This window comes from Kogia breviceps, chromosome 5, assembly GCF_026419965.1.
Source record: "Kogia breviceps isolate mKogBre1 chromosome 5, mKogBre1 haplotype 1, whole genome shotgun sequence".
NCBI classification, from domain to species: Eukaryota; Metazoa; Chordata; class Mammalia; order Artiodactyla; family Physeteridae; genus Kogia; species Kogia breviceps.
This window is the reverse complement of record NC_081314.1, coordinates 139,235,876-139,250,685: the sequence shown is the minus strand read 5'-3', so window position 1 is coordinate 139,250,685 and position 14,810 is coordinate 139,235,876. Positions and strand designations below refer to the sequence as shown.

The 14,810-nt window shown below is 43.2% G+C and overlaps 2 protein-coding genes across 12 annotated transcripts in view; one reads left to right on the top strand and one right to left on the bottom strand.

Moving 5' to 3' along the window:
* The window catches only part of SMIM11 (small integral membrane protein 11), a 110,001-nt gene that overhangs the window by 61,290 nt on the left and 33,901 nt on the right, over nucleotides 1-14,810 (bottom strand). For 2 of the 11 annotated variants that reach the window (XM_067035055.1, XM_067035054.1), the window contains one exon: nucleotides 4,099-4,706. The exons of the other annotated variants lie outside the window; for them this stretch is intronic. The gene's annotated coding sequence lies outside the window, so the exon portion shown is untranslated. Of the gene's footprint in view, nucleotides 1-4,098; nucleotides 4,707-14,810 lie in introns of those variants that run through there. 11 annotated transcript variants of the gene reach the window in all.
* SMIM34 (small integral membrane protein 34) lies at nucleotides 6,168-13,215 on the top strand. Its single transcript, XM_067033523.1, has 3 exons — nucleotides 6,168-6,298; nucleotides 7,194-7,201; nucleotides 12,746-13,215. Exons 1-3 carry the CDS (start codon nucleotides 6,168-6,170, stop codon nucleotides 13,213-13,215), a joined length of 609 nt encoding a protein of 202 aa, XP_066889624.1.

Genomic DNA, 14,810 nt, shown 5'->3' with positions numbered 1-14,810 from the left:
GCTGCTTCTCACTAGCTATCTACTTTACATTTGGTAGTGTATATATGTCAATGTTACTCTCTCACTTCGTCCCAGCTTACCCTTCCCCCTCCCCGTGTCCTCAAGTCCATTCTCTACCTGTGTGTCTTTATTCCTGTCCTGCCCCTAGGTTCATCAGAACCATTTTTTTTTAGATTCCATATATATGTGTTAGCATACAGTATTTGTCTTTCTCTTTCTGACTTACTTCACTCTGTATGACAGACTCTAGGTCCATCCACCTCACTACAAATAACTGAGCTTCATTTCTTTCTATGGCTGAGTAATATTCCATTGTGTATATGTGCCACACCTTCTTTATCCATTCATCTGTCGACCGACACTTAGGTTGCTTCCATGTCCTGGCTATTGTAAATAGTGCTGCAATGAACATTGTGGTACATGACTCTTTTCGAATTACGGTTTTGTCAGGGTATATGCCCAGTAGTGGGATTGCTGGGTCGTATGGTAGTTCTATTTTTAGTTTTTTTAAGGAACCTCCATACTGTTCTCCATAGTGGCTGTATCAATTTACATTCCCACAAACAGTGCAAATGGGTTCCTTTTTCTCCACACCCTCTCCGGCATTTCTTGTTTGTAGATTTTTTGATGATGGCCATTCTGACTGGTGTGAGGTGATAACCTCATTGTAGTTTTGATTTGCATTTCTCTAATGATTAGTGATGCTGAGCATCTTTTCATGTGTTTGTTGGCCATCTGTATATCTTCTTTGGAGAAATGTCTTTTTAGTTCTTCTGCCCATTTTTGGATTGGTGTTTTTCTTTAACATCTTTATTGGAGTATAATTGCTTTACAAAGTTGTGTTAGTTTCTGCTTTATAACAAAGTGAATCGCTATATATATACATATATCCTCATATGTCCTCCCTCTTGCATCTCCCTCCCACCCTCCCTATCCCACCCCTCTTTGTTTGTTTTTTTGATATTTTTGATATCGAGCTGCATGAGCTGTTTGTATACTTTGGAGATTAGTCATTTGTCAGTTGCTTCGCTTGCAAATATTTTCTCCCATTCTGAGGGTTGTCTTTTCATTTTCTTTATGGTTTCCTTTGCTGTGCAAAAGCTTTTAAGTTTCATTAGGTCCCATTTGTTTATTTTTGTTTTTATTTCCTTTTCTCTAGGAGGTGGGTCAAAAAGGATCTTGCTGTGATTTTTGTTATAGGGTGTTCTGCTTATGTTTTCCTCTAAGAGTTTTATAGTGTCTGGCCTTACATTTAGGTCTTTAATTCATTTTGAGTTTATTTTTGTGTATGGTGTTACAAAGTGTTCTAATTTCATTATTTTACATGTCGCTGTCCAGTTTTCCCAGCACCAGTTATTGAAGAGGCTGTCTTTTCTCCATTGTATACTCTTGCCGCCTTTATCAAAGATAAGGTGACCATATGTGTGTGGGTTTATCTCTGGGCTTTCTATCCTGTCCCATTAATCCATGTCTGTTTTTGTGCCAGTACGATACTGTCTTGATTACTGTAGCTTTGTAATATAGTCTATCAGTGCTTTATTCCTCTTTAAGGCTTAATAATATTACATTGTCTATAGAGACCACATTTTGTTTATCCATTCATCCATTGGCGGACATATGAGTTGTTTTCACCTTTTGGTTATTTGAGTAGTGCTGCTGTACACATTCATGTATGAGTGTTTGTTATATACACAGGAGTGGAGTTGGTGGATAGCATGGTAATTTTATGATTAACTTTTTGAGGAACCAACACACTCTTTTCTACAGTGGATGTGGATGCAGCATTTTACATTCTTACTAGCAGTGTTTAAGGGTTCCAATTTCTCCATATTCTCACCAACACATGATCATTTCCTTTTTTTTTTCTGGTGAAGTTATATCTCATTGTGGCCTCGATTTGCATTTCTTTAATTACTAATGCTGTTGAGCATCTTTTCATGTGCCTGTTGGCCATCTGTTCCACTGGTTATTTTTGTGTGTGTGCGTGTGTGTGGTATGCGGGCCTCTCACTGTTGTGGCCTCTCCTGTTGCGGAGCACAGGCTCTGGACGTGCAGGCTCAGCAGCCATGGCTCATGGGCCCAGCCGCTCCGCGGCATGTGGAATCTTCCCGGACCGGGGTACGAACCCATGTCCCCTGCATCGGCAGGCAGACTTTCAACCACTGCGCCACCAGGGAAGACCTCCACTGGTTATTTTTAAACATACTTTTTATGATGTGGTTAATCCTGTTTCTTGAACAATATCTATTAATTATCCAATATGGATGAAAATAAAATTAGAATACTACTAATTGTCCTGCCTATCCTGACCACCTTTTCTGATGATTTTTTCTAAAGAAGTTTCTCCTCCTCTGCCTCTTAGTTCCCTATTTCAGCATCTTATTTCTTTCCTTTATGGCTTGAAGTCTAGTTTTTATTAGTTTATTCTTTGCTTATTTGTTTTTTTCTCTCTTCCCACTAGATATAAACTCCTTGAGGGCCAGGAATCTGTCTTGTCATCATTGTACCTCCAGCATTTACCTAGTACAGTGTCTGACTGGCATATAGTAGGTCCTTAATAAATATTTTTTGAATGTATGTTTGAATGAATGGAACAAAACTAGTCCAATTTTATAAACAATGACTCCCTATATGATAATCATGATAATGACAGATATAAGTACTTATATTTTTATCCAACTATATTAGTGTCCAAGCACCGTGTCAATAAATTGCCACTTACTTTGTGGCAGAAATTAATCTCTCACAATTCTGGGGGCCAGAAATCCAAAATCAAGGTATCAGCAGGGCCACACACGCTTTGGAGGCTCAAGAGAGGAATTCTTTCTCCTTGCTTCCAGCTTCTAGTGGCTACAAGCCTTCCTTGGCTTGTGGCAGCACCACTCCAATCTCTGCTCTGCCCTCACACAGCCTTCTTCCCTGTGTCTTTGTGTGTCTTCTCCTTTCCTGTCTCTTATCAGGATACTCACCATTGGATTTGCAATCTACTTTAATCCAGGATGATTGAGATCCTTACCTAAATTTCATCCACAAAGGCCCTTATTCCAAATAAGGTCACATTCTGAAATTCCAGGTGAACCTATCTTTTGAGGGAACACTGTCTTAGTCTGTTTGGGCTGCCATAACAAAATACCATAGTCTGGGTGGTTTAAACAACAGAAACGTATTTGTCGAAGTTGGGGACTGGTAAGTCTAAGATCAAGGTGCCAGCAGATTCAGTGTCTGGTAAGAGCTCTCTTCCTGGCTTGCAGGTGTCTGCCTTCCTGATGTGTCCTCACATGGTGGAGAGAAAAGGAGGAAGCAAGCTCTCTGGTGTCTTTTCTTATAAGGGCACTCATCCCATCATGAGGGCCCCACCCTCATGACCTCATCTAGACCAAATTACCTCCCAAAGCCCCACCTCCAAAAACTATCACACTGGGGGTTAAGGGCTTCAACAAATGAATTTTGAGCAGACACAATTCAGTTCATAGCAGACATCATTCAACCTACTGCATGAGCTAATCAAGCTCTGTTCTTTTGAATGTCTCTTGAATCCATGACTTCTCTCCAGCATTACTCCCGCTACCCTCTTGCCTGGATTAAGCCCACAGCTGCCTGACTGGTTTCTCTGCCTCCAGTCCTGTCCCTCTTCAACCCGTGCTCTACAGTGTAGTCTGTGTGATCTAGGACAGATGACTTTTGTCTTTTTCTGAGCATGTGCTACAGACTCCTTTAATTACTGGACCCCATCCCAATTCTGACTGCCCACAGTAGATGCCTGACTCAGTCTGGCCAATCAGAGCCATTCCCTGGGATATCCCCTGGTTAAACAGGGAGAGAAAAGTACCCCCTTTCCCATTTGGTGGTGAAACTATTTGGGTGTAAGTCTGAGCACCACATTCCACAATACATGGAGAGAGGCTGAGAAGGAAGATAGAAATGGACCTTCCTCCCTGCATTAGCCCCGTAAGCCAGCTCTATCCCGCCCCCTCTCTTGCTTGCTTGAACCCATAAAATCTCCCATTCTTCTAACTCTTGTTTAAGTTTGCCTCTGCATCCCAGAGCATGGGATCCATCATTCCAGACTAGACTCATGGGACATAGTAGTAACACACCTTTGCGCTCCCACTTCTTTAATTCTGCTCTGTGGGCTCTACACAGTGTGGGGTTTGACCTCCCCTGCCCTATAGTCAGGTTGGGGAATCTTAATTAGGTAATTAAGATCATGCAGTCTCATGTCATAATGAAAATTCTGAGCTCGATGTCAGGTTGAAGCTCCCCCGTCTCCAGCTCAGGCTGCAGGGGCAGGAGAACTGCAGGCGGACAGTGGGGGCAGCCTTCTTCCTCCCAGCACTGCTCTTCTGCTTCTGTTCCCGCCTTGTTATTGTGGTGTCTGACCTCCCGAGGGCTGAAGCAAGGGAACCAGAGAGGGAGCAGAACAGTCTTATTTGTCAGTTCTGTGGTGTGAACTAGCAACAGGCAGGTGTTTAGAGCTAATGCCTTCTCTTGTGGGTTCATTTTTTCAGTCTTTGAGGACTTGGTCATCTTCATCTGACGGACTGTGCCAAGGTCAGTGTTCAACAGCGGCCCCATGTGGCAGCTGGAGGCAACAGCAGCAGAGGATGATTCAGACTCTAGTCCTCTGGGCTTGGCTGAGGAGGCCAGGCTGCCCTCCTTCCCTACTCTGGACAAAGGTCCTGGGAGTCCTGGTCAACCTGGGAGGCCTTAAGAGGGAAATAAATATAAGATTTCCTATGAATCAGACAACCAAGGGCTCAAGTAATTAATTGGGAGAAGAAATGAGGTGTGACTGTATTTGCCCCTTGGAGTCCTTCATGTCATCATAATTTATTATCCTTTGTTTACAGCAGAAGTTCAGGTCGGGGAAGTGACTTGACCACAGTCCCTCAATTAATAAGTGAGAAAACCCCAACTAGGACCTGGGTCCTCCAATTCCAAAGGCTCTGAGCTTTCCTCTGTAACTCCCTGGAGACAGCAGAGAAGAGTAATGTCCCTAAGTGCTAGAAGACGACATGAAGGTGAAATGAAGGGCAGGAGTGACATATAAGTTAGAGACTTTTTAAAATATGCAAAACATCTTTTAAAAGTCCTCTGGGAGGTCGTACCCCCTGCAAAGGCAGAAACACCTGGAATCTGTGTTCTTGGCCGTACGACTCTTGGACATCAGCTTTAATGTCCTTTCACAGCGCAGGGTGTCAGACTTGGTTGGTGGAGTCTTCCTCCCACACCCAGAAAATACTTCTTAGACAGAAGGTCAAGTGTGGATATAGGCAATTGTTTATTGACATTTTAAAAATACCATTTCTGGCCCCATGAATTGCAAAAGCACTTCTTTCTTTTCTTTTTTTTTCTGTTTTGGAATGTCAAATCCATATCACTGCCACCTTGGTTCCCAATTTAGCCATTCTCTAAGCTGACTGGCTCTTCGGTAACAAAACAAGCCATGGCCCCCTGGGAGAGTTCAGGTTCTAAAGTCAAAAGAGCCGGAGGGTATTGGGGTCCCTCCTCCCAGAGGAAGGAGGATATTTGTCCCAGCTCAGTCAACTATTTGCTGGGAGAGTGGCTTTCCTTGACTGCCTTGGGGTTGGTATTTGTCTAGACTGAACCAGAAGGCCAGACGAGACATACATAAGTGGGAAGGAAATTCTTGGCCCACGTGGTGGTGCATTTCGCTGTTATGTAAGCATTCGGGAATGACAAATAGCTGGCCTCACCCACACTGCATAAGAAGGCAGGCAGCTTCCCAGCCCCTGTGACCATGATCTTGACAATCCCCACCCCAGGCACAGGGCACTTTTCCTTAGATGGTATCATGCAGCCACAGCCATGACAGAATATAGAACCCTTTTTAAAAACAGCATTTGTGTTTTTCTAGATAAGCCTTCAACTCTATTTTCCCATCGCCTCTCAGGGCTTTCCATGTTAAACAGCAAGGTGAGGTTTGCAATAAAGTAGAACATACATGCAGAAAAGTGAACACAATTCTAGGACGTGCCCCAAGTTGAACAAACCCCTGAAACGGGACATGACCAGCACCCTAGAGCCCCCCTCCTGCCCCATCTAGTCACCCTCAACTGGAAGGTACCTATTACCTTGACTTTTAACATAACTGTTTAATTTCGGCCAACAGGGAGGGTTTTCAAGGTCATGGGTATGTCTCAGCAATGACAGTCTACAAGTCAACCTGTAGGACAAGCAGTCCGGAGAATTCATGGGACTCTGGGTCCAGCTTGAAGGTGACGTTCGCGGTGTGGAAGGAGAAGGCCTTTGGCACCTACAAGCTGTATGACACTGGGTAAGTCTCTTCTCTGAGCCTGAAAGAGCGTTCCCCTCTTTAACTGGTAATGATGCTCCCGCCTTGCAGGGATTCCAAGAGGCGGAATCCAGGAGGAAAACGCCTGGCACAGAGCTATTTCCTAATATCAGTGCTCCCTTGGTGGTATGGATGAGACCAAAGGCCACCTTTCCTTACAGCTCCCCTACTTTTCTGGAGCTTATCCCTCCCAAAGTCCCGCTCTGACATCCTGTGGAACTGAATGCCCCAAACTTCTGACTTCACAGATGACATACGCTCCAAAGCCGCACCTCTTGGGCGCCGGCTGCTCAGGAGCCTTCTCCCTCTCCCGAGGCGGCCAGCGCGGGCAGCCTTCCTGTTCAGACACCCTCACAAGGAGCAGCTCTTCGCTACACCCCAGGCTTCCGCCCTGTCTCCCTGGCACCGGAGGACATTGACCCTGCTGCTTGCTCCTCCCCCGTGCAGGGGAGGAAACTGCAGGAGGGGCGGGGACTTGCCCAGGGTTACACAACAAGGACAAACTGGCAACTAGAGCTCTGACCCCCAGCCCTCCTCATTGCCATTTGCCCCCCTTTAAAAATTTTTTTTCATTTATTGGCTGCGCTGGGTCTTCGTTGCGGTGCGCGGGCCTCTCACTGTCGCGGCCTCTCTCGTTGCGGAGCACGGGCTCCCGACGCGCAGGCTCAGTAGTTGTGGCGCACGGGTTTAGTTGCTCCGCGGCATGTGGCATCTTCCCGGACCAGGGTTCGAACCCGTGTCCCCTGCATTGGCAGGTGGATTCTTCACCACTGCGCCACCAGGGAAGTTCCCATTTGCCCTTTAGCAATGAAGGATCTCCAATCTGCCCCTTCTCACCTCTCACGGTGGGTGTTGGGAGTCCCTGTCTCTGTGGCAGAGCCAGAGGTACCAGGGTCCAGCCATCCCACAGCAAGAGACAGCAGGAGCCCGGATAGAGCTTCGACAAAGATTTACATTTAATGAATGGGTGTTATTAACACTGTTAATCTTCTTTCTATTCATAAAGAATACACAGTGAGCATTCTCCCTCCCACACCTGCCCTCCATCTACCCAGTTCTCGCCTCCCCACGTTCCTCTTGAACTTACTTTCTCGGGCATCCTTTAAGGGGCTCTTCAATGCCTATACGAGCAAAATCAGATCTGGGTGATTTTTTTCCCCTACTTTCTTACATAGATGGTAACATACTCTCTTCTTTGCTGTTTCCATTTAACAAAACATCTTGGAGATCTTTGCACGTCAGTACACAGATAGCTTCCTCGTTGTTTCATAGCTGTGTAGTATTCCATTGTGTACCTCTATTATATTATTGAAATACAATCCACATCCCATGAATGAGACATTCATTTTTACCTCGTGGATGCTAGTGCTATAGAGTTCACTGTTGTACACAGTCTGTTTTCTATTTGTTAAGAAAACTACAGCATCATTGCATAATTCTTGACGGTAATAAATTTGAATAATCAGATTTCTTCCAAAGACTTCACCCGCTACAAGTCTATGATTCAATGGGTTTTAGTATGTTCACAAATATCATCAAATCAACTGCAGAATACTTTAATCATTCCCCAAATAAGCCCTGTATCCCTTAGTTATCACCCCTCAGACCCCCACCCCAACCTTAGGCAACCACTAATCTACTTTCTGCCTTTATAGACTTGTCTGTTCTTGACCTTTCATATAAATGGAATCACACACCATGTTGTCATTTGTAACTGGCTTCTTTCACTTAGCATAATGCTTCCAAGGTTCATCTATGTTGTAGCATGTATCAGTACTTTATTTCTTTTTATCCCCCAATAATATTCCATTATATGGATAGACCACATTTTACTTATCTGTTCGTCAGTTGATGGACATTTGGATAGTTTCCACTTTTTTGCTATTATGAATCATGTTGCTATGAACATTCATATACGAGTCTTTGTCTGGATATTCGATTGCATTTCTCCTGGGTATATATCTAGGAGTGGAATTCCTGAATCATATGGCCTATTTTAAAATTTACTTATCTAGTCCCTCATTGATGGAAATTTGATCAAATTACATCTGAAAAGCCTGCGAGCTTCATGAGTTAGGCAGGTCAGGGCCACATGAGTGAGGATTCAGAGAACAACGGCTGCATCACAGAACCGGCCCAAGTCTTCTGACATTTTCTCCCCACATTCCCTTTTCTCCCGGACTCTTCTCCTCACCCGGTCTAGTAAAATCTGCTTTGATTCCAATGTGGCCTGTGATTCAGAGGTGCGGGAAAGAGAAGCCCTGTTCCTCACAGCCTGACCCATGAGCCCATCGCCCACTTATCCCTGAGGGGGACCCAACTCCCTCACCTGTGTCCTCCTGCCCAGGCTCCTTCCTGTCTGGGTTTCCTCATCCGGGACAGTCCTAGAGGAAGCTGGTGACTCTTGGCCATGGAGTTTCCTGGCCCTATGACAACGGGTCTCTGCCACACCTGACAATCAGCCACACCTGCAACAGGTGCAGAACAGGGAATTTCAGGACCCCTCCAGGCTGTAAGCCAGCCTTGGAGAGCTTCCTGCCACCACTGTCCTGGATGGGGCCTGCAAGAGCTGGAGGCTCCTTGGTACCATCATGTTTTTTTTTTTTTTTTTTTCCTATTTTTAGATTTTTTTTTTTTTTAAACATCTTTATTTGAGTATAACTGTTTTACAATAGTGTGTTAGTTTCTCTTTTACAACAAAGTGAATCAGTTATACATATACATATGTTCCCATAACTCTTCCCTCTTTTGTCACCCTCCCTCCCACCCTCCCTATCCCACCCCTCTAGGTGGTCACTAAGTACAGAGGTGAACTCCCTGTGCTATGCTGCAGCTTCCCACTAGCTATCTAATTTACATTTGGTAGTGTGTATATATGTCTCTGCCACTCTCTCACATCGTCACAGCTTACCCTTCCCCCTCCCCATATCCTCAAGTCCATGCTCTAGTAGGTCTGTGTTTTATTCCCATCCTACCACTAATCTCTTCATGACATTTTTTTTTTTTTTTTAGATTCCATATATATGTGTTAGCATACGGTATTTGTTTTTATCCTTCTGACTTACTTCACTCTGTATGACAGATTCCAGGTCTATCCACCTCATTACAAATAACTCAGTTTCATTTCTTTTTATGGCTGAGTAATATTCCATTGTATATATGTGCCACATCTTCCTTAGGTACCATCATGTTTTTAACAACTCTTGTGCTTTGGATCTTCTCGGCAAGCCAAAGCCAGGATGTGTTTTCTATTCTGAGCCAACAGATGACAGATCGACTTCGATGCTCTGATTAACTGAAGGAGAGGAAATGAGTCCAATTTCTCTCTGCTAAGTTTCTATTTGGTGCTGCCCTAAGATTCTTTGGGTGTCTCGTTGCTATCTGCTCTTGAACCTCAGTGCAGCCTGACTTCAGTAGGACTGTGATCATTTGCAAAAAGAAGTTATTCTCTTTCAATGGCAGCTGCTTATACTTGCCTCTTGAAAAGTCAAGGAAAGTCCATGAGGTGGAACGTGAGTATTCTGCTCTGACACAAGGATGAGCGGTTCTAGAATTTCTTATATAGGTCACATTATTAATTTATAAGTGCAAAACAGCACAGATGAAAAGCTTTGTCTCTTCTACAGGATATAGAAGATACCATCTAACTTATACATTTAAAAAGAAAGGGAAAGAACAATGTACTGCAATAGTTAAAATACTGAGTTTCTTTCATGTGGTAAATGGACTGGCTTTCAAATAATTTAATGTTCTGTAGTTCTTAGTTGGGTATATTTTATATGTATTTGAACATATCACATCATTCTATAACAGTCCACAGAAAGGTCTCTAAGTTTATACATGCGTTCCAGGTTTAAACAAGTTCTCTTGCCCTAATGAAAGTTCGTGATGTTCTTGTTGGGTTGATTTGTTTCTCAATAATTATGGGAACATTTTCCCCTTTCCTTATTTAAGTTCTCGAACCATTCTATCAACAGCGGTAAAAAATTCCTGGTCACTGCACTGTTTCTTATGAGTGACAAATTTTATATAATGAAATCTGTCAATCTGGGCTGTGTCACGTGTGGTTGGTACAGTTATTTTTAAATGGTTTCTCCCTTAATCTCAAAGTAATAGATTATTCATTCCTTCGACAATTAACTATAATAAAACTACTGGTCTCTCTGAGCTTTGCATTAGCAGAATGAATAAATAACAAGGGACTGTCAAATAGAAAGCACTTGCGGAGCACCTTTGGTCTACCCAGCAGGTGATGGGATTTATCCTATGACATGTCTGGATACATCCGTGTTTACATAGAGCAAGAGATGAGAATTTGAACCTATAAAACAGCTGGAAAATGTCTCACAGTACTACTTCTCTGACTTTTATCATTTCATTTTCACTGGCTCTCCTAGTAGAGAAAACAGTTTTGAGTTAAACAGCAATTAAGATCTTAATCTTCTGGTCTTGGAAGGGCACACGGTGTCTTTACCCAGGGGCACTTCACCAAGGAGACCAGGAAAGTGCCCACTTGTACTCTTCCACTTTTAAATTAATTTCTTTTTGAAAATAAATGCACATGGTACAAAATGTACAAAAGGGCATCTGTGAAAAGTACGTCCCCTGCCCCCGGTTCTCTTCCCCATGGGCAACCTCAGGTACCAATTTCTGTATATTCTCCCAGAGATATTTTACACATATATAAGCTTCAAGCAAATAACAAACCCTCCTTTATACATAGGATCGTATCAGCTATATCACTATACACTTTTTTATTTGTTAAGATTTCGTACCAAGAAAATTCTTTGTTACTTTTTATGGCTGCATAGTATTCCACTGTATGGATGTTCCAAAATGGATTAAACCATCTCCCAGTTGATGGTATTCAGGCTGTTCTTAAGCATTAGTCGTCACAAGCAATGCTGCAATGACTACTCTTGAACATGCATTGCTTTGGACATGTTCCAGCATAGTTTTAGGATAAATTCCTACAGGTAGAATTGCTATGTCAAAGGTAAATGCATTTGTAATGTCAATAGACCTTGTCAATCTGCCTTCCATATTGGTTGTATAAATTTACATTCTCACCAGCAATTAAGCAAGGTCCTGACAACCCTGCAGACATATCCAGTGTATTCTGAGACATCATGAGTTTGCAAACCTGATAGATAACAAAATGTTATCTTGCTGCAGTTTTAATTTGCATTTCTCCTATTATGAGGGATACTGAGAAGCTTTTCTTATGTTCAAGGTCCATTTCTTTTTCCGACCTAAGTGCCCATATCCTTTGCATATTTTCTACTGGGGTTTTGGACTTTTTCTTATAGAACTGAAGCTTATTAAGAAGTTTAGTGGAATAAATTGCCATTTTTCTCTGGTTTGTCATTTGTCTTCTGGTTTTATAGTATGCAATCACTTTAAAATTTTCTATGTAGTTGAATTTAGCATTTTCTTTCTTTCTTCTTTTTTTTCCACCTCTGAATTTTTGTGTTTTGCTTAGAAAGGGATATCCCACACTGAGATGATAAGGGGGAAAAAAAAATCTACCATGCTATTTTCTAGTATTTTAAATTATTTCTTTTTTTAATGTTAAAATCTTTGATTTATCTGGACTGTTTTGGGGCATGAGGTGAGAGATGTGAACTCACTGCTATCTTGTTTTAATGCTACTTACTGAATAATCCATCTTTTCCTTCCTGATCAGAAATACCCCTTTATTATCTACCAAATTCCAATTCCAACTCTACTGATGTTGTTACTCTGTTCCATTGGTCTTCCTGTCTATGTATTATGTCACACTGTTTTAGCTATTGTAGTTTTATAGGGAGACTTTCAAGGGAAAGCTGTACTTGGTGCTGAAGAGCCCCTCACGCCCTTTGCAAAGCCCAGTAAGCCCCATCTGGGCTGTGGGCAAATAAAGCACTCATTCATTCAAAAAATAGTAAACATTTTTCTGGCTGGCTAGGTTTAAATTTCTGGCTAAACTAATTTCCACTCATCACTCTTTCAGAGTTTTCCTAATTAGGAAAACTTTTTCAGTATGCAGAGTTTGTCTATTTCACAAAGAAATCCTACTGATCTTTTAATTGCAATTATGTTAGTTTTATAGATGATCTTAGGGACAATTGACATCTTTATGATGTTGCATTTCCTATTCAAGAATTTGGTGTTTTGAACTCTCTTGACTGTTAAAAATATATTGACATGGGAGTTACTCAGTATTCCTGGGTCTCCCCCATGTATACATGTTATTAAACGTTTGTGTGATTTTCTCTTGTCTAAAAGGAATGTATTGACACGCTTGTTGTTAGGCTTCTGCCCATTGAACAGAGAAAGCCTCTTTCAGCAGTCCCATTTTCCCACTGATATAAAGACACTGCTCTTGGCTTGGCCAGGCAAACTTTAGCCCAGAATGCTGGGTCTCATCTGGACCTCTCTGTTTCTCAGGGGATCAGGGAGCCCCCAACCAGACCCAGGCCAGCCCTGTCCTGGGGCATCTGCTGAGGGACCACTTGGAGGGAAGGAACAGCACCAGCTCCACCAGGGCCCTGAAGCTTCCAGAGGGGACCAGTGCCGCCTGGCATATCCTCACCATCATTGGCATCTACGGAGTGATTTTCCTCTTCCGACTGGCCAGCAACATCCTCAGAAAGAACGATAAATCCTTGGAAGATATTTATTACTCAAATTTGACCTCTGAACTTAAGAAGAAAGGGCTCCAGAGCAAGGCGGCCAAATGCTCTTCACTGCCCGTTAGCAACAGAGCTGTCCTGCAGCCCAACCAGGCCAGCCTGGGGATAATGTGTGGAAGCAGGAGCCCCACACCGAAATCCAAGGAATTCCTTGAAAGGCTAGGCAAGCAGGCCTCTGTAGAAAAGGCCCAAACTTCTTGCTTTGGGGAGCAGCTTTGGATTTAACTGGAACCTTGAGAGAGGAGTCAAGCCCTTGAGTGGGGCTGGAAGACCATCCACTGGTGGATGGGGGTGTGGCCAAAAGCCAGCATCCTGTTTCCTTCTCAGGCTCTCTGGTGCTTTGAGATGAGCAGGGCTAGTGGCTTCCAGCCCAACTCAACCTTCACTGGAAAAGCTTGTGCTCCAGGAAAGGGCGTGGGACATGCAGTGTTCTTGGAGTAATCTGGGAAACTCTTGGTGTATATGTGAAGGTGGCCTCTTGTCATGGAAAGAAGGCTGAATTTGGAGTCAAATCCCTTGGATGAAAATTCAACTTCTAGAGGGTCACATGAACTTTGAGTGGCTAGTGGCTCATCTGGCACATGTGAGCGTTGGGATATATGGTCCCAGAGGACCATTCATTCTAAAAACTCTGACTGGAATATCGAACCAAAGTTGTCAATATCAACATCTTCATTTTCAGAAGTTCTTCATTTTCATTGAGAGGGTGGGGACCATTGAAAAAGAGCATTGGTTTTGGAGTCAGAAGAACCAGACTCTAGTCCGAGTTTGACTATTGACCACTTTGTTGTCCTCGCACTCATCACTTCACCCCTCTGGACCTTAGTTTCCTTACAGGGAAAGTGAGGATAGTGATGCCAGTTTTCCGCCAATCTTACAAAGTAGATAAGAGCTAATGAGATCATGCAAACGAATGTATTTTGGAAAGTAAAATAAATATGTAAATATAAATCCTGTTGTGGTGGTGGTGATAATGGTTGATGGTGGTGGTGGTTGTGGTGGTGATTGATGTTGATGGTGGCGATGGTAGTATTGGTGGTGGTGGTGGTTGATGTTGATGTTGGTAGTGGTGGTTGATGTTGATGGTGGTGGTGGTGGTTGATGTTGATGGTGGTGGTGGTGGTTGGTGCTGATGGTGGTGGTGGTGGTTGATGTTGATGGTGGTGGTTGATGTTGATGGTGGTGGTGTTGGTTGATGTTGATGTTGTTGGTGGTGGTTGATGTTGATGGTGGTGGTGGTTGATGCTGATGCTGGTGGTGGTGGTTGATGTTGATGTTGGTAGTGGTGGTTGATGTTGATGGTGGTGGTGGTGGTTGATGCTGATGGTGGTGGTGGTGGTTGATGTTGATGGTGGTGTTGGTGTTGGTTGATGTTGATGGTGGTGGTGTTGGTTGATGCTGATGGTGGTGGTGTTGGTTGATGTTGATGGTGGTGGTGGTTGATGCTGATGGTGGTGGTGGTGGTTGATGTTGATGTTGGTGGTGGTGCTTGATGTTGATGTTGGTGGTGGCGGTTGATGCTGACGGTGGTGGTGGTGATACTACTATGGGTCAGGAAATGACTAGTCTACTGGTAATAGCTATAAGTAATGGCTGTATTATCTTATTCTACAGGGAACCCATCTGCATAACAGTTGATGGCCTGTGCTCTGAATCAAGTCCATGTAATTCAAGTTGTATATGTAGACAAAACAGTCACTTCTAGTTTTTGTTACCTTAGACATCAAATGATTCATTCAAATGTTTTCCAAATATCTGTTACTTATATTCTGTCTCTGCTTCAAAAAGAAATAAGATCTTGTGCTTCCCTGGTGGTGCAG

What these genes read in the sequence shown, in the direction of transcription:
- SMIM34 (XM_067033523.1), top strand. Translation starts at nt 6,168, where the DNA reads ATGACAGTCTACAAGTCAACCTGTAGGACAAGCAGTCCGGAGAATTCA.